This window comes from Macrosteles quadrilineatus, unplaced genomic scaffold (assembly GCF_028750875.1).
Source record: "Macrosteles quadrilineatus isolate MER2022 unplaced genomic scaffold, UCM_ALF_1.0 Scaffold_5__1_contigs__length_97177068, whole genome shotgun sequence".
In the NCBI taxonomy this organism is placed as follows: domain Eukaryota; kingdom Metazoa; phylum Arthropoda; class Insecta; order Hemiptera; family Cicadellidae; genus Macrosteles; species Macrosteles quadrilineatus.
In genome coordinates, this window is record NW_026542598.1 from 56,833,926 (window position 1) to 56,859,306 (window position 25,381).

The 25,381-nt window shown below is 34.5% G+C and overlaps 1 protein-coding gene across 1 annotated transcript in view; it reads right to left on the reverse strand.

The window, feature by feature from the left end:
• Positions 1 to 25,381, reverse strand: part of LOC128993800 (catalase) — a 46,851-nt gene that overhangs the window by 7,064 nt on the left and 14,406 nt on the right. The window contains exons 2-5 of the mRNA XM_054417815.1: positions 24,767 to 24,938; positions 10,842 to 10,986; positions 9,063 to 9,213; positions 149 to 328 (exon numbers count right to left, since the gene is read on the reverse strand). Of these exons, the coding sequence (XP_054273790.1) occupies positions 149 to 328; positions 9,063 to 9,213; positions 10,842 to 10,986; positions 24,767 to 24,938 (648 nt within the window). The remainder of the gene's footprint in view (positions 1 to 148; positions 329 to 9,062; positions 9,214 to 10,841; positions 10,987 to 24,766; positions 24,939 to 25,381) is intronic.

The following is a 25,381-nucleotide window of genomic DNA, read 5'->3' on the forward strand; positions in this document are numbered from 1 at the left end:
TTATGAGAATATAAAGATATAAAGTTTATGAAAAATATAACCCCATGCTTTCCAGGTGCCCCCCTACTTTTTGTGGTCAATTGCCGCCAATGCTTTAAACACATAGCATACATAACATAGCGTATACTGAACACAATTGTAAACTAACCTTATAATGGAATTTGCAGTAGACAGGCTCACCGGCTTCGTTGACAAGTTTGAACGTGTGAGAGCCATAACCGTTCATGTGTCGGTAGCCATCGGGAATACCTCGGTCAGAGAACAGGAACATTACCTGATGGGTCGTCTCAGGACGCAGAGTGATGAAATCCCAGAACATGTCTGGATCCTGCACAAAAATTCTTTTTTTTTAATTTGTAATAAATTAACTTTTACTATAAAAGTAAAAAATAATCATCCTCAATGTAGGGTAATATAAATTCCCAGAAATTAAGTGAGCCATAGGCACAAGAGCATAGGCAAACTCAGTCTAGTTCTGATGAAGTACGACAAGTGTTCCCGCAGTAGGCCTATATGTTTCTAAAGAGGGCAAATAGCACCAAAGCATTACTTAATAACTCCAGAGTCAATAATGACATTTGAAACCCTTCTTATTAACAATCTGTCTAGACAGCAGAAACCTGACGAAGGATTTAAAAATTTTATTTTCGTATTTTTGTAATTTGTAAAATGTGTTCTTGTTATGTGTTTCTACTGTGATGACGCTGCTTAAGCTGAAGATGTCATGTTAATGCCGAAACGGCTGTAAAGCAGGTTACAGCTCATTCAGCTGTAGACGAAAAGTAAAACTTATTTTTAGTGACGGTAGATGGTTCGACCCCATGTGAGGTTGATTCTGGACCCTGATGTCAATTTTCATTTGGTATTCAACTATTAATTCTACAGAAGAACCTGGATAGTTCGACACATGCTGTGATGATGTAACATGTTGGCAACGGCCAATGACGGGTTCACCCAGGTCAAATCAAATCAAATCAAATCAAACTTTATTGTCACAAAACGTTTATACATAGCTTAGCTACAAAACAGGTGACATTGTCAAAATTATAATAAATACATTGTTGATCATCTTACATTCTATAGTTAAAAAATTAAATACAATAAAAATAAAAATACTGACTTTGATTTAAACATAGTTTACAACAAATACTCACTAATATGGTAGTAGTTTTTTTCTATTAAAAATTTCGATAGATTCTTTTTAAATGACATTGTATTGGCTATATTTTTTAAACCTAGTGGTAACTTATTGTACAGTTTTTTCCCCATGTATGTTGGTGTCTTTTCAATGAGACGCAGACGATGGATCGGTAATTGAAAATTATTTTTAAACCTTGTGTTGTATCTATGGTCAAAATTATCATTTAATAAATTTTCATAGTTTGATTGTACCATTACTAAGGTTTTGAATATGTATAAATTTGGAACAGTTAAGATATTTAATTCCCTGAACAGCGATTTACAAGATTTCCTAAAATATGAGAAAGTCATTATTCTTAAAAACCTTTTCTGTACTTTAAAAACTTTAACTGAATCACATGATAATCCCCAGAACTCAATCCCATAGTTAATAATTGAAAAAAAGAAAGCATAGTAGATATCAATTCTAGTTTTGAGGTCAATATAATTACGTAGTACTAGCATTTGATAACAGGCTGAATTTAATTTACTAATAATATTATCAATACAATTACTCCAAGAAAAATTAATATCCAGTTCCAAACCAAGGAAATTTGCGCTGCCACTGAGTGGTATCAACTGGTCCTGAAAGATAATTTCTGAACTGTAACCTTCTTTTGACTGTGCGGAACAAAAATTTAATAGTTGGGTTTTATCTTGATTAAGTTTTAGTCCATTAACTTCAAACCAGCTTGCCAATTCATAGAAAGTTTGATTAATTTTATGCTCCAATTCAAAATGGGACCTAGCTTTAATAATTGCTGTTGTGTCATCTGCATATAGAATGATTTTTGTTGAAACATTCCTAGGTAAATCATTTATATATAGTAAAAAGAGCAAAGGTCCTAAGATAGACCCTTGTGGGACACCCATTTTAATGTTCTCGTAAGGAGACTTAGATACTAAATAATTTTTCAAAATTACAGTTCTTTGGAACCGGTTTTCTAGGTATGATTTAATCCATGTAATTGATTGCTTTGAGAATTTGTACACATCAAGCTTTTTTAAAAGTATGCTATGGTTAACACAATCAAAGGCCTTGGAAAGGTCACAGAAGACCCCCATGGTACTCTGTGACCCATCCAGAGCCCAAGATACTTCGTTAACAAGTTCGTTTAGAGCCCCTACTGTACTGTGACCTTTTCGAAATCCAAATTGCTCAGCGACCAAAACTGAGTGTACGTCTAAAAATGTAAAAATTTGATTTAGTGCTATCTTTTCAAAGATTTTTGAAAAAGAAGGAAGAACTGAAATAGGACGATAATTATTAGGATTTTCTTTTTGTCCTTTCTTAAACAGAGGTTTTACTTCTGCAAACTTTAAATTTTGAGGAAAAACTGAAAATTTAAAAGATTGATTTATTTAATTTCATTAGGTCAGTACCTAGAGCCTTCTTATTGTTTTCATGCACACTAAAACTCAATACTTTAACTATCCCATTAATTTGCATTTTAAACATCAAAAGTGAAAAAGCAGTTGAATATTACAATTTTTTTTAAACATTAACCCTTTTGGTGCTACAGCGTCGCTGCCAGCGACGATGTATTTTTACACTAAAGTGCGAGCGTCGCTCACAGCGACTATTCGTATTTCGTATAGTACGCATTGTTGCCATGGATGCATTGGCTGGTTAATGCGTCAGTATGTTCCAAAAGCTTCAAATTATCGATCGCCGGTTCATTTCGCTCTTTTACTGTCGCTAGCAGTCAGCTGTTTACATTTCAATTCTTTGTTTCTTTGTGCGCAGTGACGCTTTGACTGACGACGGATAACATTACGTTTTGCGCTGTTTGTTTTGAAACAAAGTTATTTACTTATTTGTGAATAAAGTTTTGTTTTCTAGTTAGTTTGTGCTCTTTTTTTAGTTTCGTATATTTTATTGTGTAGTTTTGCGAGTTAGGCCTATTTATAAAACGAGTTGTTGTAATGTGGATCATTGGTGAACTTTTTCAAAACAATGGATCGTGATAACTTTGCCGGAGACTTTGCCTTGATCAGTGATATCTCTTCAAATGACACTGGGACACTAACAATTGACCAGTCTTTTAGTGACCAATTGACACAGAATATTTCCGATTTTGAAGAGGAGGATGACGACGTACCTACGACAGATGAAGATGAACCGGATTCGCCAAGTGAAGCTGACGATACCGACGAAGACATGGATTATATACCATCTTCTGAGGACGACAGTGCAGACGAATCCATCGACAGTGGGCCTACACAAGAATTTGTGTCGTCAACGCCCAAAAAGCGAAAACCATCCAGGTTAGAGAAAATTATTTCCAAGCGTAGACGTAATCCTCACCATTCTCCTCCTATAAGTCCGATTAGGAATGTTCAATCCACCACTTTTGAGGAGGAGATGGTAGATGAACCTGACGAAATATTGAACCCGACCGCATATCCAGACACTATTGCCATGGTAGGCCTAGATGAACCTAACCTAATTGTGAACCCGCCCATACAGCCAGACCCTATTGCCATGGTAGGCCTAGATGAACCTAACCAAATAGTGAACCCGCCCATACAGCTAGACCCTATTGCGTATGAAAACCCAATTCCAGGTAATGCACCGGATGGAGACATTTTGGAAGAAATTGGACCTGATGTTGATTTCCCACTTCGTCCAGTAACATACCATGAACTTCCAGGACCAAAGCATATGCCACCACCAGATTCCCCCCCAGTTTCATATTTCAATTTGTTTTTCACAACTTTGCTTCTAAACAGCATAGTTAGAGAAACAAATAGATATGCATCACAATGTTTGGAGCGTTCTGAGTTCAGTGATAACTCTAGAACCAAGAAGTGGTTACCGACTTGCGTTCCAGAGATCAAAGGTTTTATTGCTTGCATTTTCAATATGGGCATAATTAGAAAGCCAACAATATACTCCTACTGGTCCACTATCCCCGGAATGGCTACACCGTGGTTTCCACAAATGTTTACAAGAGATAGGTTTCAACTGTTGTTACGGTTTTTCCATCTGGTGAACAACGATGTCATTGCCCGAAGAAGACCTGATCCATGTGCAAAGTTCCAGCCTCTTGTAGACCACGCAAACGTCTTATTTCGCCACTATTATACTCCACATGAGCAGCTTTCGGTTGACGAGTCTCTCATCGGAACTAAGTCACATACAGTATTACAACAGTACTTACCTAAAAAACAACATCACAGATGGGGAGTGAAGGTGTGGATGTTGTGTGACTCCGTAACAAATTATGTGTTGGGTTTTTTTGTATATAAAGGTGCACGTGTCCCATCTGAAGAAAAACAGGAGCAAAAGGAATTCGGCCAAGGATTTGTTGTAGTAAAAAAACTTCTCACCTTAGGTAATTACCTAAATAAAGGGTTTCATGTCTTTACAGATAACTTTTTTGCTTCCATCCCCCTTGCATCTCGATTGTATGAGCTTGGAACATACTACACCGCAACCATTCGATCCAATCGTAAGGGCCTACCTGACGCAGTAAAATCAAAATTTGGTGTCGGTGTTACGAGATTTTTCAAAAAAGGGTTTCTTCTTTTGTGTGGGTTTAGAGATAAAAAACAAAAAAAAAACAGGTATTGTTGATTTCCACTGCATCTCAGGCAACAACCAGTGAAGTCAGGCGTAGAGTTAGGAGGCAGGTAGGGGAAGAAGTTGTCAACAAGCCAGATGTCATTTTGGAATACAATAAATATATGGGGGGAATAGATATCTCTGACATGATGGTGTATGCATATATGGATGAGCGTAGGACTGTTAAAGTTTGGAAGAAAGTAGTTTTTAGTCTATTCTCGCGCATGATTTTGAACGCATATATATTATACAAGGAAAATGTCAAACAGAACAACGTAAAGCCTATGACCCATATCAAATTCATGCAGTCATTGGTACACGACCTTGGTAAGGAATGGATCCTTACCAAACAACAAACCCTACCTGCTCAACCACAACCTCAAGGTGGACCTGCTAACCTTTTTGGGGTAAAAAAGTTACCAGGAAGGAAATTGCGGATCTGCAAGGTATGCAGCACTGAGAATAGCAAACACCGATCAGCATTTGTGTGTGTGCGCTGTGACAGAGGACTAAATCCAGAGTGCATCCAGCACCATAGGTGTTGATAAACATAAAAGACTAATGAACTAAGTGAAGACTTGTAAATATGTAAATACATTTTTAGTTGCATAGGATAAGACAACTTTTAGACATGGATAATTTGACCCTCCGTTACCATGGAAACTGAAATGACCTGGCTTACTCAAAATGGTAAGATTTTTTCTTCTAATATTTAGTTGTTTTTTTTTTTTTTAGTTTATTAGCCTGTCTTTGCTAAGTTGTCAATCACAATACCCCCCTTAGCAATGAATTATATCTGTATTTGTACCAATATGTAATTACTAGCTGAGTACCCGTCCTTCGTACGGGGTTGGCATATAAGTGCAAAATGTTTATTGCAGTGTTATACTCTAACTTAGCTTTTGCAATGGGGTAGGACACATTTGAACAAAACTGTTTACTATAATAAAATTTACGCTATACTATAGTATTACACATCTACCATAGCCATAATGTTCTACCACTGCACCTAAACAATAGAGAAAAATAAATAATTAAAACTTTGCAAAACATCACAAATTATTCATGCAATTAAAAACATAAACATAACAGTAAACAATCCTACTTTGACAGTTAGTTCTCATTGCCAATCACTGTTTTTTGTTGCTACTTAGTTCAAATAAGCTGTTTTCATAAATGCAAAAAAATAATAGTGCTGCACCCTGTTGGTAAATCTCATAACTTTTTAATACTTTCCATATCATAGAACCAACTTTTTTAGTTGAAACAGCTGACTAAATTCTTTAATTCCCTTCAAATATGAATACTCATAAGGTTAACATGGGGAACTACAGAGCCACTGGGGCGGAGCCCGAAAGGGTTTTTGAGATAAGAATATGCCTATATGTTAATCGGGAATATGAGGTATCATCATGCAAAATTTCAGCCCAATCCGTCCAGTAGTTAATGCGTGATTGAACTTCAAACAAACAAACAAACAAACAAACAAACACACAAACTTTCACATTTATAATATTAGTAAGATAAGATGTAAATATGCGCCAATTACGACTTTGTGTGTTTTTTTTTATAAAAAAAAGTTTAGACACATAGGGTGACAATTTTTTCACCAAAATATTCATGAAATAATGCTTTTTGTAATAAAAGCAAAATAAAAATATTGGTACATTATCTAACTAGTTTTATTTCATGTAAAACTTAGAAAATAAAATGTCGGTAAATCAAATTTATCATTTCATCATAGATCTTTTCATGACAATACACCTATATCACTAACAAAATTACTAAAATCCTTTACCACATTTAGTTATGTGATAAATAAAGTCACATTATTCAACTATATTGACAAATGGTGTAGTTATAAAGCATTTTGATGGTGCTTCGGGTTTTCCGTAAAATGTCATGACATTTGTTTTATGTTCTAAAAAACATTGTATGATGTGTAAATGCATAATTTTTTTATCAAAATGATCACAATAGTATTCTTTTTACAGTGGTAAAACATAAGACCATTTAAAAAAAATCCTACAATACTTATTTCATTTCAAACTATTTTTTTTTTCTTCGTAAAATGAGATTTTATTATTTTGTAAAATACATTTTTTTGGTGAACCTAAAATGTAACAGATGAAGCAATATTGTTTAGTGCATTCATTTTTGTAAAAAAACAAAAAAAAACTGTTAAAAAATATAAATAAATAAGGGAGATAAGAGTTTTTTTCTAAAAGCTTGCTTATTTGGTCAAAATCCTCTAGCACTTTTCATCATGTCACTGTCAGCGACGCTTTAGCACTAAAAGGGTTAAGAAGCCAAGGAATGCACTGTAGAGATGTTAGTTGATACGTTTGTTTATTTTTGTTCAGTTTTATACTATACATTTAAATTTGTTTTTTTTTTAATATTCTATCTATTTAATGTCCTAGACTCCCCATATTTCCATAGTTCAATCCCCCTTAGTCCACAAAGTGTATAACTGTCCTACTGTATCCAGGGGTGCCCAGAGGGGGGGTACTGTGGCGCGTTTGCGCCACAGGAATTTTTGGGGGGGACTTTTTTTAAGGCATTTTGGGGGGGATTTTTAATTTTTGCTAGCTGTCATAATGGCTGTATAATTTTGTACAAGCAGTCCGAAAAAGTGTTTCTCACTAAAAGTAGCTCACTATCAACACCAACAACATGTTGCCGTTCGTAATTAAGATTGCTTCTAAGAATGGTAAAGCACTTGTCAGACAATCCTTTTTCGAATTTTCGACAATGCCAGTGTCGAATTTTACATGCTACATATGTTTTGTTGGTTCTTTAAATCCACCATAGTCAGGATTTACAAAAGATCCTCTTCTGGAGGTGTCAATCGTCAGAATACGTTACAAACATTTAACACAAAACACGAAACGAATACAGATAGGCCTATCAATTCACGCGTGTACATTGCCGTCGGCAAGACTGGACTGGAAGTAAACTGAATCGGGTTCAGGTTATGACGGACTGACGTGGTCTCTGGATTGTCGTCTGCGTTTTCAACAGCTGATATTGGACTATTGCAGTGACTGAGAAGAGTATTGAAAATATAATGGGTTTCATAATTAATTGAGTGTTTTCACTCAAAAATTTTGTTCTGTCCCCAATTTTATGTATTCATATATTTCAAACTCCTCAAAGTATTTAATAAATTTCCTTTTGTGCAGTACTGTAGAATTTCGAGACCATCATTTATATCCAGCATATAAATTGGTTATTATTGTCAATGGTTTTGAATGAAAAACTCAATTATGAATCCCATTATATTTTCAACATACTTTCCTCCGTCACTACAATTAGTCCAATATCAGCTTTTGATAACGCAGACGACAATCCAGAGACCACGTCTTTCCGTCATAACCTGATTCAGTTTACTTCAGTTTAGTCCTGCTGACGGCAATGTACACGCGTGAATTGATAGGCCTATCTCTTATAGTTTACGTGTTTTGTGTACAAACGGATTATCTGACAAGATGCGTTCCTACCATTTTAGTCATAAAAGGCAATCCTGGGGCTATAAAAATGAATTATAAGATTACTTCTTCACAAAAACCTTTTGTTCTGGTGGCATGGCATTTTGCCCGGCGATTTTTGTATAAGGCAGCCTGGAAGTGGCGAGCAACAAGTCTGACTTATTTCGTGACTCTGCCTATAATTTTTAAACAATTAAGATACTTTATGCCAAAGTATTATTAATACACTTAAAGCTGTTTGAATTCTTAAGCCCTGTAAACATTAACGCCACCTAATATATTGTACAGTTACAGTACTGTGTTGGAGTAGAGTAATTCACCGAGTATATTGTTGAACGTGTTGAAGACGTTGTATATAGCAATACTGAGCACATGTTGGCTGACAATACAAATTCGGAATTTTGTAAATTGAAAAACTTCTAATTCAACGATTAGTTAGATATGTATTGTTAAATGACGTTTCCTATTAAACATTTAATTTTGATTCTCAATCAGCAAGTTTGTTTTTTGTACCTCAAGTTTACTAAATACTTTAAATACTCGTTTTATGAGGTAAAGAGATAAATTGGTGGAGGGAGGGTAGGTTTAAATAAACGACAACATAAATTGGGGGGGGGGGAGAACTACTCATTTGGCTTGGGGGGGGGGATTGCGCCTCTGGGTTTAGGGGGGATGGGCACCTCTGACTGTATCTAACAAAAAAGGTTTATTTTAAACAACAAGACCGACTTTGTACCATAAACACATGCCAATGGCGTTGAAATTCACAACAAGAAATAGCTCACAGAATCTCAAGGTGATTACTGATATCCTGTGTTACCAACCTTAAGATGTGTTGCTGGGTTACGCTTCTGGGTGTGGATGAAGCTGGGGAACAGAAGTGGGTCTCTGATGAAGAAGATTGGGGTATTGTTACCAACGAGGTCCCAGTTGCCTTCCTCCGTGTAAAACTTGACAGCGAATCCACGAGGATCCCTGCAGAGAGTAAAATTATCATTGAACACATTGTTCACTAAAAGCTTAGTGATGATTACAGAGTATTTAATCAATCTTCATCAACATGGAGTATATTTAGTAGCTCCAGTCTATAGCTGATAAGCCTCTTCCCGCTGAAGATGAGAGAATCTAAATTCAAGGGGAAAGTCTGAAGTGTTAGAAATAACAATATTTTTCACATAAATGTGATAGTGTGCATTCTTTGACAAACATGTATGATGTTAGGCTTTAGTTTATATGTAAAAATATGCAGAGCCCTCCCACCACCTACGAACACCAGCCGCTACTGCCTTTAAGTCTCCATTATGTTTGATTCTCCATTCAACATTTTCTTTTGTATGACCAAAGATTTTTCTGAATAATTATTTTAAGTTACTATAGCTTTGTCTCAGCGCCATTGCCTTGAGCTCCTCTTTCAGATCCACACAGGAGAATCAGTCAAAAGATATTTTCGTAAATTTTTAAATTATCCAATTGAACCCCGTGTGAGAAACGCTTTGACAGAAGACTATTCAAGGCACTTCTGCTGGCTGAATTTACTCAGGATTTTACACTGTTAGTATGGTGATTATGGTGCTTAAGTATTCTTCTGCTAATTCTAAGTTCAGTTCTATTACAAAATAAACCATTTACCATACACTATATTATTTATTTATTACAAATGTTAGTTACCATTGACTATTGGATACAAAGCAGACATCCAATCTTGAAAGACTAGCTATAGCCTATTTTTTATTCAAAAAGAATTTAGTTTATTGAGCCACTCACAGTTTGTGCTAAAGAATGAAAATGTATTTTCCTCCTCAGTTTTTGTAACTGAGATTGTATATACGACATTAAAGATGATACATCTTAAAAATGTGTGGTCCAATAATTTTTACTCTATTAAAAAATGGCAAATTGTGAACAGTGATCAGGAATTGAAATCAGCGCAATCAATTCGTGGCTTAAAGGGTGCATTCGGAGATGCGATAAATGATCACAGAGACGATGAGAGCACAGACGCTAGTAGGGAGTAGCGCTCTGGTTAAGTTGATTGTTCATGTCTGAACCGTGGCACTCTTACTGAAAGGTTGATTTGTGAGTTTGAGTTTTGTTAAAAACCAGTTTGTGATGATTGGTTTTGAAGAAGAAGATTTAATTTTAACATCAAAGGCAGTAAAAGATTTTTTACTAGGATGTAGAAAACGTGAATTATTATGCACATTATATCAAACCTATCAATGTCTGTGTTAAATTCCTGAGCAATTTCACTCCACAAGTTGTTTAACACAAATTTATTGTGGTGATTTTTATCATACTTGTCCCATAAGGCTGGTCTCGTATAAACTTGTCATATTAAATTGTCAACATCCATGTAGCTTGATACTAGCTGAGAAAAAGAACTGAGCTACTGAGCTATTATTGCTGCTCTCATCGATGGCCGGGACCCAAAAAAATAACAGTGCAGCTCCAACTTAAACAGGCCCATTACACAGCTATTAGGCCTATCTACGTGTTGCTAGGATCGCAACTTGTATCGATTATCAAAGCTCTGACATGAATGCACTTAAACTGGCGACAACTTCAACATGGGGATGATGTCTAGTTCTTAAGGTTGTGCATACCTGACAGTGTCAGCTGAGCCGCTTTCACCCCCGACTGTGGAGAACCTAACCGCAATATTCGTCCTCTTGCCCACCTCAGAGAACAGAGCTGCTTTGCAATACTTGGTGATGTCAGGCTTAGTCACCTCAAAGTAGCCGAAGGCACCTGCGCAAATAGGGAAATAAAATTTAATGAACTTCTCAAAATTATTATATAATTTGAATTCTACCAAACTGTTAGGTTTGGACTTAATTTGGTAGCACCTCCAGTTTACATTTGTGTTGAATTTTTATTTGTATTTTGTATGTTTTTTTCTTGTTTCTTTAAACAGGAGCGTTGCAAGAAGTTGGAAAGTAACAAGATTCCAAACACATATATGTTATCTAACATTATGATAATGTTATCTGTTACTTTCCAGCTTTACCCTACTGTCACCACATAACAAGATTAATTGGTAACCCCTTGAGAAATGGTATCTGGGTCCATCCCCCTTGGAATCAAACCATCAACGTTCAGAAATGAAAGCGAGCACCACAACCACTCCGCTACCCAGACATGATCTGGCATGTTACCTAATGTAGTAAAAATTACATATTATAATAACGAGTGTTCTAAAGGTAACATAATTGGTTAACATTGTTTCAACCCATTTTAAGTTTTCACCATCAAATTAGAATATTCTTGTGTCCAGTGGGCCTAGTTTCCGACATTCTAGTGAACAGTACGAGAGAGATGGGTCAGTATATACGCATTATATAAGTTTGTTTTTGTGTCTGTGTTAGTATTTTAACAACGTCCACTGGGCAAATATGCATAAAGCTCTTTTTTATTAGTAGCTATAAAAGAGAAAATGTTTATTTTGCTAAAAAAATCATGCAGTTTAACCTTGCCTCTGAGCCAGCTGATTTACAAACATGGTGTTACGTCACAATGTAAGTTTGTTTTTTCTTTTGTTAACATCTGCAACAAGAGGTGAGAACAAAAACACTAATTGATGGCAATGGAATATTCATTTTACTTAGTTGCTGATGCAATGAGTATAGCCAGCTGTCTCACTGAGTAGAAAGAGTGATTTCATAGATTGGGAAAGAGATTAAATCAACAACCTATAAGGTACTAAATAAATTCCATGTTGAAGCCCCTGGATTACTATTGCTTAAGTATGATGGTACAATTTAATTTACCTCTTGATAAATCCAACATTGATGTTTTTTTTGTTTTTTTTTTAATAGGGAATTACTTACTTACTTACTGCTGGGGAGCTACAAATCGCAGTCGATTCTTCGCCTCGTATTTAATAGGGAATTAATGTGACAAATCTATATATAAAATAGGCAAGCATGATTTGTAGACAGAACTCCTCTGTGGTTTCTCAATCGATTTTGTTAGTTTACGGCTCATTGGGAAGATCTCATTGAGTAGATGTCATATAAGGTCTTAAAAGTTGAAAAGGTCACCTGGGCTCTGCCCCAGTGGCTTTTAAAGTTCCAATGTTTACCTTTTTTGTTTACAGGTTCAAGCTATTCCTTTTAACATCTGGAAATATTTGTATATGTTTATGTTGTAATGAAAACAGATAATATTTGTGTTAAGATTACATGGCTTAAGTTAGTTTTTTTTATTTTGTTCACTATTAACTGCTTTTTTAATGGCACTTCTTAAGTACTCTTCTATGTTTTTCAAGACATGCTACAGCGTTGCCGGACAAAAATTATTGGTAGTCTTAGCGGTATTGAGCTGGAGAGCTTCATCTGGACTCCGTGTACTGGTTCAAAGAATTAACTTGCGACCTTCTGACACTGTGCTCCCATTAGTGTTCCTTATTATCCCAGCATTTGCAATGACAGTCAATTGGCAAAGTTGGAGTGTATCTTCCAAAACCTATGTTAGGACACGGCCAGCTCTACGTTACCGCCTGTAGAGCAAGGTCCTTCGCTGGGCTACAGTTCTTCGGAGAAGACACTTCTGAGCAGGGTCGCTTAAAGATGATTATTGTGTTTAGGCTAAAACATTGTTTATCGTGAACTGATTTGACATTAAAAATTTACTGTTAAAGAATGTGTATTTATTACACCAGAGAAGCGCATGAGTGTTCATTTTTGACGTTCACTGAGAATTGGAGGAAATGGAGGGGAAATGGAGACTATAATAACGTACTTAGGCATGTCTGTCATGGGCAATGCTGTCCTTGGAAAAAGCTACATTTGGAAACTGTTCTACGTAGCTTAATAAACTCGCACAATCGTACGACCCTGGGACGTCCAAGCTTAAGGGAATATCTCAGTGAAAAGCCAATCAGGTAAATGGAGAGCAGGTTTGCTGTGGAAGGGTTATTTTCTTTCTGCAATGAAACCTCCACTTTGAATGGCACTTTCAGACTGGTGTCTACTTCTAGCACACATTTCACCATGAGGAATTTGTAAATATCAGCTGACATTCTGACCTGTTGATATGCTCAATTCGCAGCACGAAACAGCTGAAGTCGTTCAAACTACACGGGATTGTTTTGACAGTAACCCGGAAGTTTAAATCTTCATTAGTTAATTCAAACGATCCAGAGGCCAATCTTATCAGGAAGAAGTGTATCAGATAAAAGATGTTCTATTATACTGTAAATAATTAAAAAGTTTATAAACATGATTTTGATTTTAAAATATTTAATTGTAAATACACATTTTTTTAAATAAATATTTATTGTACCCTAGTTTACATTTTAGTGAAAATTTCCAAGTTAGGTTAAGAGATATCAACATTTTGTTGTACAAGACTTCCTTTTTTTATCCGTGTAAGACTATTATTATTAGAAAAATTATCTTAAAACCCAGAGTATCTGAAATGAGAACCATGTCGCTTAACTATTGAAAAGCTGATAACTCTAGAACCAAAAACATTAATAGATTTTCCCTAACAACTCTGTGATTGAGTGGTGATTGATAGATTAGTAATTTGTAATCTAATTTGATAACACCTACAATGACGTCAACGGAGAACAAATTGCTGTGGTTACACAATCCTGTACTCAGGTAGATAGAGGCGATGGAAGATTACAATTAGTGTAAAAACACTATGATGCAACAAAGTGACTTGATGTACAACACAATCTGTCGACTCCCTGAAATAAGTTATAGGCCTAGTTCAAGTCTTATAAAACTAGACTGATAAAATTTATTTTTAGGTTGATTTAAAACTATGTCAAAATTTATTTTAGGGGATTTAAGCCTGTCAACTTATATTACCTTATTATGATTTTTTTAATGTTTTTGTATTTTTTTGTATGGTTACATGCTAGAAAAAGCAATCCACATTAAAATATTATTTAATGGTATGTTTCGTTCTGATATTTAATTGCATTTTGTTTGTATGAAGATTTGTTTCTTGATGCCATATGGATAGTGAATTTAACTTTTGCATACATTCAAAATGCAATACACTTTATAAAATACTGGTAGTACATAAAGAGATCTTCATTTAAATAGTCAATAAGTACAACTCAGCTTTTCCTATATGTTTCCTGATAAGTGTGTTGTAACTGTTTCTTATACAGGGTGACTGCCGGGAACCGGACGTTTTTTAAATGAATAGTACAACCTTATTTTATATAGTAAAATTATTTATTTGTTGAATATATATTGGTGAAAACATACCATTTCAAAAAAACATATGTTTTATGGAACCTTTTATCCTAGTTTGGGTTTATTTCTTAAAGATGATATCATGCATATGATGGCCGTTAACCTGGATACAGGTTTCCAACCTCTGGAGAAAATCATTACGCACTCTCATCAACATGTCTTGCCCAATCAAATTCACCTCTTCGGTGATTGCATCTTTTAGCTGTAATAATGTTCGTGGTTTGTGAACATAGACACGAGCTTTCAAATACCCCCATAAGAAATAGTCACAGGGTGACAAATCTGGTGACCTCGGCGGCCACGGCACGTCACCAAAACGTGAAATCAACTTGCCAGGGAACATCTTCTTCACAACTCACATCGATGCAGCGGCAGTATGTGCTGTGGCCCCATCTTGTTGGAAGTAAACATTTTTCACGTTTATTCCTCACCTCCGAAGTTGTGGCTTGAGATATGTTTCCAACATATGAACATAGTGTGCAGAATTCACTGTCACTGTGACTCCACTTTCCTCAAAAAACTTCGGGCTCCTCATCAAAGCAGTTCTCACTGTGGCGATGTTGTCTGGTGTTCTCACTGTTCTTGCTGGACCGGGTGGCTTTTTCTTTAATACTGTTCCTGTTTTTCTGAACTTGTGCACCCATCTTAGCAATGTATTCCGGCTTGGAACCGAGTCATTTCGCGCAATATTAAAGTGGCGTCGGAAGATACGCTGTGTTTTTGATAACGGATTCGCCATTTTTAATAAATGTGTCATATGCAAAAACACGATGCTGCACTGACCACTGATCCATCGTGACTAAAATGGTAAAGCTCACTCAAAACAATGACATAACCTCAATCTCCCTAGCACGTGTAGCAACAATGTAACAGCTGTTGCAAATTCGTCCGGTTCCCGGCAGTCACCCTGTAGTAGATTTAAAAAACCTAATTATTCTTTTCTGCATTCTCGCCTAATTATAACCTGATTGAGGTAGGTAAATCACTCATTATAATATAGAACTACAATTAAAATGTTTAATTAGTTAAGCCAAGTTTGTCAGTATTTTCTTAAAAAATAATTTGTGTAAGCTTACAAAGTCCAAAGAGACCAATCCCCTCCCCCCCAAGAAAGAAAATATTTGCCTGGTATTAGCTAGCTTTGACCTTTGTAAACCAGCAAAAAAGCTCCTTGGAACTATGTAGTCAATATTACATGACACTACTCAAGGTGAAACGGAATTGGGCAGCATTGAATGGTCAATCAAGAAGGGCAGACTACGAAGTAAAAGTAGGCCAAATCTACATTCACTTAAAAAAAATTGTATCCATAGTTAAAAGTAGGTACTCGTTGATACATAACGTCCCCATCTCAATGATTCCTAATTGAAGTAAATTTAAATACAAATTCTGAAAAACGAATAAACGGTGATTAAGAAGTAGGACACAAGTTTTAAGCATTGTAGGACATTCAATCATATGATATGATATGAAAACAGACACATATAAAAATCATATTTGCGCAACACTTTCTTAAAAATGTACAATCAATACATAAGAAAAAGTTGTTTGTAATAGCAGTAAAGTAGAAATGTAACAAAAAATTAGAGTAGTGAAACATAATTTAATGACTTTAGAGGGCTGTCTAAATATTCTCTGAGTAGTAAGCTTTATCTATATTTTATATACAGTAGCCTACTTAATACAATAAGGGTTTTCATTGTAACGTCATTTTTTTCAGCTGTCCTTTAAACTGGTTTTTACGATTCAGGTGTCATTTTACAGTTCACAATCTAGTGGAGGGTCAAATCATAACTAAAAAGGTAATTTTCTTTGGATTTTTGCGCCCCTAGTGATTGGTTTATTCCTAGATTTCACTTGAAAAAATCCAGTGTTGCTGACAGACTTTCTTTATATCGGTTTTAAATGGGCATTGTAATTTATAACAGTTTATCCTTCAATTGAACGTTTAACCTCCGTCAGATGGTAAACAAGAGGCAAAACAGTTCATGAAAATGGATTTTATATACTGTTGCTTCTTTTAGTGAATTGTAACCTGATTGATGTGGGTAAATCACTCTTTATGGTATAGATCTACAATAAAAAATTTTAATTTGTAGAAAATTAGTAGAGTAGACTAGTTTTATTTGCCTAACAAAAGTCATAAATAAACAATTTTTTTAATGTAAAGGGTTATTACATTATTCGTTTTGCCTCAAAATCAAATTTGAACTGTATTACAATCGCAATTTGTGCATGGGACTCCTCGTTATTATATTATTTTTTCTTTAAATTAAAAAAAAATATATACAGGGGTAATTATTGTATGACCTCAGTCATACTTTAAGACATTTTTACCAAGGTAAAATCTGTTGACTCTCAATTCCAAATAGTGTATAAGAAAAGTGCTCATGCAAGCTTGCAACAATTTATTGCTACAGCATAATTTCAGCCAAGACAACAATTAGACTTTGCACTGTTGCTGCACTTGGCAATATTTCAACATTGAAAGGAAATAAATTAGTGTTACTGAAGTGTTGTTTTTTATTTGGATTCCTCCATTTTAGAAATCACAAATTCTATTTAATAAAAAATAATATTAGAATGTAAACACAATATTTCTAATTATTTCTTTTGTAACTTAATTTTTTACATATTTTGGATTAATTCCTTTTTTATTTAGTTTGTATTTTTGTGCCATTAACTTTTAACACTTTTTTACAAGAGAAGGATCTTATCCATGGTCTTGTTACGATTAAATCAAACCAGCAACCTTCAGATTTGAAGACAAGCATAACATAACCACATAATCATACGACTAGAGAGTTTGATTTTTTTTGGGTATTGGGGTTTTCAAATGTTTACTCTTAAAACATGGAAATTCCCAATTTTCATTGTAGCCATCAAGTAGAGCTTAAAAAACAAACAATTTTGTATATTGAGGTGTTGTTATAAAGGTTACGGAGAAAATTAAAAAAAAAACTATACAATTAAAACTCTCATCTTATTCTTATGGAGAAAAGAAAACTGTTGTAGTTTGCCTGTTTATGGATATATTTTTATTCAAGTTTGGAAAATTTATTAATTTCATTCTATACTACATGTTTTGTCAAAAAATTCTTTTTCCCTTTGCCGCAGCAGCAAACCTAAGTAATTGTCAAATGTAATGTTATTCAAGTGAGGAATCAATATGACTTTATTATGCAAATATTTTATTTAAAATCCAATGAGACAAACTGATATTTACTTGGTCTGCAGGTTTTCTGCGGCTAGGTTGTATAATAATTTCTTACAATATGTTTTTTATGTGTTCTTCTTAATTTGTTGGTATGAGTTTAGCTACCAATTGTTTGTAGTAGCTATTTCATAGGTAGAAAATAAATAAAAGCTATTGTCTAATAATGTAAACAATCAAACAATAGTTTTTACTAGTGCATCTGTTGCTTGAATTCGAGCAATTGCAAAGTATTAAAGGCGTTAATTCAAAACGAATAACAGTCATAATTTCTGATAACTTGAAAGAGTCAACTCAAAGATAATGTAATCAATCACTCCACTCCAGTTATCGAAACTGAAATCGAACGCTCTTGTGTGCATCATGTGTTTACTATACAGCTGTAAATAATACAAATTATTCGTCTGTTTAAGTAAACAAAATCTTTTTATCCATAAGAAATACATTGGGATTTTGATGGCCTGTGGAGCAAAGTTCGAGGACTTTTATGACAGGAATTGGTGAAAGGGGGTGTCTACACAAAAATTACTTAATTTTGACACATTGTTTGTAAAAATCCGTCCATTATTAACGGAGGAGAAGTGTTTCGTAGAAAACGCCTTCACGTATTATATATAAGGATTTATTTTCTACCTATGAAATTACAGTCCGCTAACCATTATCACACAGTAATAAGGAATTATCTACAACATAGACAAAGCGAAAATAAAATATTACAAATCTCTTAAAACACTCATAATTTGAAGTGCATTTTTCACAGTGAAAAACAATTTGTGTTTGATTACTGTGTTTAACACAAACTATTTGTTAAAAAGGTTTGTGAAAGTTTTGGACAGAGACTATAAATGCAGCTGACCAAGCAACCTAAGGAGGTCAGCATAGCTTGCAAGTCATCACACTTTGTATTGATTACTCATTCGTCATCACATAACACATTGTTGGAACAGACAGTATGAATCAGATGTTTGGTTGCTTTCCATCAACTGCAGACTTATGTAAAAGACAGCTTAAGACTTGTTTGTCACGATTGCACCATGCAGAACTGATTGACATCAACTTATCTCAATCTAATGTTAGTATATTAAATTTACAGCTGATGCTAATTTGGTTTTGAATTTTAACTTTTGTAACATGTGTCAGCGATATTATTATACAATTGTTACCCAACTGATATGTCCCAATTAAGTCAACTATTAATTCTTGTTTTAATTTGTTATAATTTGAGAAGGACTGAATGCAATATAAAAAGTTTACTACAATAGTACAGTTTTGTAACATATATTTTTTATTACATTTTTCAAGCACAAATAAAAGAACTATATAAGCATACAAATCGAAAAATATAAACAGAATTTTAATAATTTAATTTTGAATTAGAACATGTGACAATGAAGAAAACGTATAAAAAACTTGAGCTATTGTTAATACAGTACTAGATTCGTCACACATTTCAACAGACATATTGCCTGACCTTGAATCAGAGGAACTGAAAACCAGCCATGAAGTGAAAAAAGTGCTTCAAATTGTTACAATCAAAAGTTTAACTGGAACACTACTACAATTTGAGCAATAATATGAGTTAGCTCTACAGACAGGGTGTGTGGGAAGTAACTCAACTTTTCAACACAGGAAGTACTTTTGACTCTAAACTCCGTTGATAATTCAGAGATTTAGCTACGCCATTATCACTTTCCACTACCTTTTGAAAAAAATACACATAACTTTAAAACAAGTTCACATGAAGTACAAGCACACTATAAGGGTAGGAAAAAGGAGCAAAATGCCTGATTTGAAATGCTTTTATCAAAGAATCTACTGGAGCTGACCATCATTTATTTTAGGAAGGCCTCTCTCATCGATCAAGCTACAGAATACACTGACTCATGAGCTGTACACAAGTCCTGACCCAGACATGATTCCAGCTCTAAATCTATGTTGCTGTTTCCTGGCCGGAGAAAAAACACCTTGTATATTGCTTGGCCTTTTAAGATGATCTATCACAACAATGACATTAGTCAAAACTTGACCCTAGGTTATAGCATTTGTTATGTATGGGTTTCAGCGGTTTGTAAAGTTGGTTATACCATTGACCTTTTCTACCTTATTGGTTGCAGACATAGTTGATGGGACATACCAGTTGCTATAGCTCACAATAAGTCATTTCGTCACTTTGACTAGGGTAAAAAAGTTCATATAACTTATTCAACAGAAATCAGCACAATCTGTCAGTGGCTCACATCAACTACGGCTTTGATAAAAATACTGGCAACAACTTTAACATAGAGATGGGATGTCTAGTTGTTTCAATAGTCAAAGGTTATACTCATAAAGATAGTTGTAAGTGGAAGCTTATTTATTTCAGTCTTGTTTCCGATATATAAGACTTTGGGGCTCAAAGGGTGAAGAGCTCTTCAAAGGAGTTTCAGAAAGAAAGAAAATATGTTTATTATTTGCATGTGCTTTTTCTTACAAAAGAATTTAGTATCATTTGAGGCTAAATGTTGGTGATTTCATTTAAGGTTTTAAGGTTTAGGAGAGATGAAAAAGTTATATGTTTTGTATCTGTTTGTCCGTACAAACGTATTTAGTTAGCATATTAGAATAAATATTAGTAATTTCATTACCTTAGTTTTTATTGTAAATATTATCTCACCAAATCACAATTTAAAATTTGGATACAACTTGGTCCACAAATCATTTACTAGACATACATTTTCTCTTATCACAGTTTTCCTCATCATTTTATTGTTTCACAAATAATTTAATTTCAGTACATAATTAATTTTAGTAGATAATTTTAGTAGATTTATTACGAATGGGTTCAATATGCTTATGTTGGTTAAATTATCTCTTAGTAAATCTATTCAAATCAATTTTTTCATCACAGAAATTAATATTAGGACTACAATGAAGTTCAGCAAATTAAGAGTGTCATACTATGTCAATACATTTCATACAAAAGAAACACTGTTCATACTTACTTACTCTTACTCCCAGGGCCATGCATATCTAAGAAGATATTTGGCCGCACCAACAAAGCCTCTCCATCTTGCTCTATCCTCTGCATCCTCCTCAGTTGCTCCTAGTTGCTCCATGTCTTTCTTTACTTGGCTCCACCATTTTTGTTTTGGCCTTCCTCTCGGTCGTCTTCCTTCGGGATTTCTTAGTAAAACTAATTTTAACTTATTTTGCTCCTCTCTTCGTAAAACATGTCCAGCCCATCTAACTCTTCTACACTTAAATTCACACACCACATCTGGATCTCTGTAGAGTTCTCTCAGTTCTCTGTTGTGTCTCTTCCTCCATTCACCACCTTCATAAATTGGTCCATAAATTTTTCTTAAAATCTTATTTTCGAATGTGATTAACTTCTTTTCTTCTTTTTTATTTGGTTTCCATGTTTCAGCTCCGTATAATAATACTGGGCTGATTATTGTCTTATAAATTCTAACTTTGGTGTTTTTAGACAGTAACTTAGAGGACATCAGTCTGTTGCAAGCGTAGAAACATCTGTTTGCCAGATTTAGTGTATTTTGAATTTCTATTTCTTCTTTGTTTTCCCTGGATAAGATAACCCCTAAGTACTTAAAATGTTCTACTTTTTCAAATGTATGGTCATCTACCTGCAGTGGGTCTTGGGCTATACCTTGATTTCTTGAAAATTGCATATATTTGGTTTTCCCATCATTTACTTTTAATCCTAATTGTCCTGTTTTGTCCATAAATATTTTTGTTAGTTGGCGTAGGTCCTCTAAAGTTTCTGCAAAAATGACGACATCGTCTACACTGTTCATACAGGATAAAAATATAAAGTAATAATTGAACTTGTTATCACAGTTTGGAACTTAAAAAATATTCTTATCTAAACATATTTAAAGCTGTACAAACTTTCAAAAAATTGTATTTTTATTTTATTTTCTGATCACTTTTTTGCTATAGTAAAGTATTTATCTTGAAGGTGATTTAAAAAAAAGATCAAACAATAAGACAAAATTAATAAGAAATATAAAATTATCTATTCTTATCAAGATTGGAAATTATAATGTGTCAGTATTCTGTTTCAAAACCAAAAAAGGAACTGTGTGACCTTGGTTGAACCAGAAACAATTGTTCGGAGCCAATGAAGTAAATGAGGATGTTTAGAGAAAGTGTAAATCTTATCTTGTAAACAACGGAAGGAAATGGTTAGTTTCAGATGCACAGAAGACCTTGAAGCACTGGAACTGATGGTTAGCCTCTGCGGTTTTGATTTAATATCCGTTTTCGTAATTTACCTTCAAGGGCCTTTAATAACTACCTAAATAAAGAATTAGTTGATTAAAACGAAATTTAATTGATTTGAAAATGTGAATTTTAAAAAGTTTATGATTGTTTCAAAAATATGTGTTGCTGATTTTATTGAGCAGAGGGAGTGATCGAAGCTCTTATATGTCGAATACGACTCTTGTGCATTTCGTAATACGCAAACTTCTCCTAGATGGCTGAAGCAATTGTTTACAAACTTTGTATGGTGATTAAGACCATATCGGTGAATAACAACATCTATACGGCGTTAGCAAAATCTATCCGGAATCCACAACCACGGGGTCTCACAGTTTCAATGTAATGCTTATGGAAGCACTATTTGTCATATAATCAAAGGTATAAGTTTTTTTTACTTTTATCAGTTTTTTACTTTAATTTCAGTAGATCAAGAAATACAGATATAAGAATAAACGACCATAGCTTGAATCTTATACTAATAGCCTTAACATTTTGTTTGAACGTTTATTGACAGTACCATTTTGATTAATAAAACAAACATCTTTGCTTTCCGTCCATCCAACTAAATTAACAGTTGAAGTTGTGTTTGAAATGTTCTAAACGTACTTGAGAAAAGCTTATGTAATCCTTTTAGTAGCCCATTTATTAGCGATGAATTATTGGTTTGTGAATTAGTAGCCTATATGAATCTTGTGGGGTTTTACAAGAACAGAACCACGTGTTTCAATGCGAACAAAGTTGACGCGTTTACATGGTAGTACATACAGCTTTTTAAATAATAGTGTCTTAGTTGTTAATGTGTTTTTATGCGATAGGCTTAGTTGAGAAAAACTGAATTTTTAATATCAGTTTTCATTAAAAAAAGTTATGAATTAGTTTGAATGAAAACCATACACGTTAACAAAGTTTAAATATTATCCATACACAGGTTTCATAGAACAATTGTGGATTTTATTATGCGATTGAAATGCCGATACGTAGCAAATAGTTCGATCTTGTCAAGATCAACAAGGACCACTAGGAAGCACAACAATTTTAGCCAAAACTCAACAGCTTAACCTTCGTCTTCGATCACTTTCCGATTGATTATAAAAATTATTGACGTGTAACACATCGGTTACGCTGGAATCAATGTGAATGTTGATATAACTTCTTTAACATTTTTTTAAAATTGAAATGTTCACATTCTCTAAAATCAAAATAAAGTCAAATTACAATTAATTTAAGTCAATCTATAAATTTGATATTGTAAAAAATTATGTTAAATTGTTTTACTGAGTATATTAATCTAGTTGGCTAGTTAGTTATACTTTAATAGTTATGAAGGTCTCAGATTTAAGAGAGTGATATATATATTTAATCACCATCTTATAAAGTCCTCTTATGCAGTTTTCAGCAGCCTAAATGATAGAACCCAAAACTGTAAGGGTTGATTTCTAGGGTATCACTAGCTGGAACTGTACCGCCCTGTTTGGGAAAAAGTTGATGACTAACCCAGAGGTTCCGAAAAGGCCTAAAATGACATCTCTGAGTATTTACTCCCCTTCATTACGAAACAATGTGTAGGCAATCAAATTCTTGCAATATTTATCTCTACACAAATATTGTCTTCACTTAAAACTGTAGGTAAAAATAATTATGAAGCTCGATGGAGAAGGTCGATAAAAATATAATATGAACTATGATGACTCCGCTCAATTTTGTGGATGCCTCTGCGAACGCCACCTAGTTACTTGAGGCTGCAAACATAGCCTGTTATAAGACAATACATTTTTTTCCAAACAGTGGTGCACTCTTGGATGCTTGTTTATTTTAAGCTGAGTCGGAACACAGGAGGATACATGTAGAATGAAGTGAGATGATCTGTGTAGCTTTGTTACTGACTAAGATCAGCTGTTGCTGTCGCTAGGACCATTTTTAAAAGCCCAATTGATCAAGGACAGTTGGGTCCAGTTCCCAACTATTACGAACCGGCTCTGATTACTGGGCGAGCGCTATATCAATTCAGCTTTCCAACTATTTTTTCTAATTGAATGCATTAATCACCAATTTTCAGTTACTGAGTGATAATGAAAGTTGGTTTTTGTTTCAATTCAACATTAAAGTGGATTGTTTTGGGAAAGAAAACAAAATTATCAGTCAATAGCAAGGTGTAATTTCCTGATTTGAAAGTCAACGTCACTACATCTCACATTATGTAATGTGAATACTCAAGGTGGGTTTCTCCTAAATAAACACAACAAGATGGGATTGACATTTCAACTATTACTGAAACCGTGTCAAATGAATAACATAAGGATTCATCATTCAGCTGTCCTAAAATACAAATATCTATATTCTAAAAAAAATTATAGCTATTACTGACACAAGGACAAACAAAAATGTACTTCTCACTTTTGGAATCACTCATATGGTAGGACTATCAATTAGGTAGTTGTTAATTATACAATTAATTAATTAAGGACAAAGAAAACCTTGGGCTATCAATTAATGATGCTATCTAACAAAAAGTATAACATTTTACTCTGTTCCCAATATTTAGTCGTTTTTAACTCCCCCCCCCCTACTTTTTCTGCTTAATGTATGGTGCAGCTGATTGACGTTTTGACAAATCTCAACTGTTGAGCTATGTTTTAATGGTAGGATCAAGACGTGGAGGAGATATATTTCTTCCCCTAAAACCACCGAGATTTTGTGAACGGAGTTCAATTAGTAACAATCAGTAACAAGATTTAGACTGTGTTCCCTTATAAAAAACGTTTAAAATGCCAAAGGCGTAGATATAAACAATAAAACAAATAACTTAAAAACCATTAGAATCGCAGTTAAGACTCACCGGCTCCCTTGGCGTGAACAACTCTCTCAGGGATGCGCTCTCGGTCGAAATGGGCAAGTTCGTCAATCAGGGTGAAGTCCTGTAGTACGACTGGACCGTTGGGGCCAACAGTGGTCGTCGCAGTCTTGTCACCCACCGGGGCGCCATTGCTGCTGGTCATGGTTGGGGCAACCTGGAGACAAATGTTCTTTTACAGTTGATTGTCACTTTCAAGATTTTCTACACATTTTAAAGGATCCTTGAGTGAAAAAGCATCTTACAGTGTCAGATATACTTTCATGACAAAAAGATTAATGGAGGTAAAATTTAGTGGCCCTGTAATTTAAACTCGTGACATTGCTGCATTTAGTTATAACCAGGGCTGAGCTTACCAAAGGGCGGACGGGGCGAGCACCCGGGGCCCCCTCTGAGCCCCCCCCCCCTTACATAGTAGTTTTTCTGAATAAGTAAAAAAATTAATTAGGAACTTACCGAATGGCCTCTCTCGTTTTGCATAGTTTAAAATTACGATTGTGGGAAACTATTATGGATACCGGAAATACCGCAATCGCAAGAAATCATGACAGCCGTTGCCACGTTCGCGGTAAATCATCACAAATTGATGGTTATCGACAA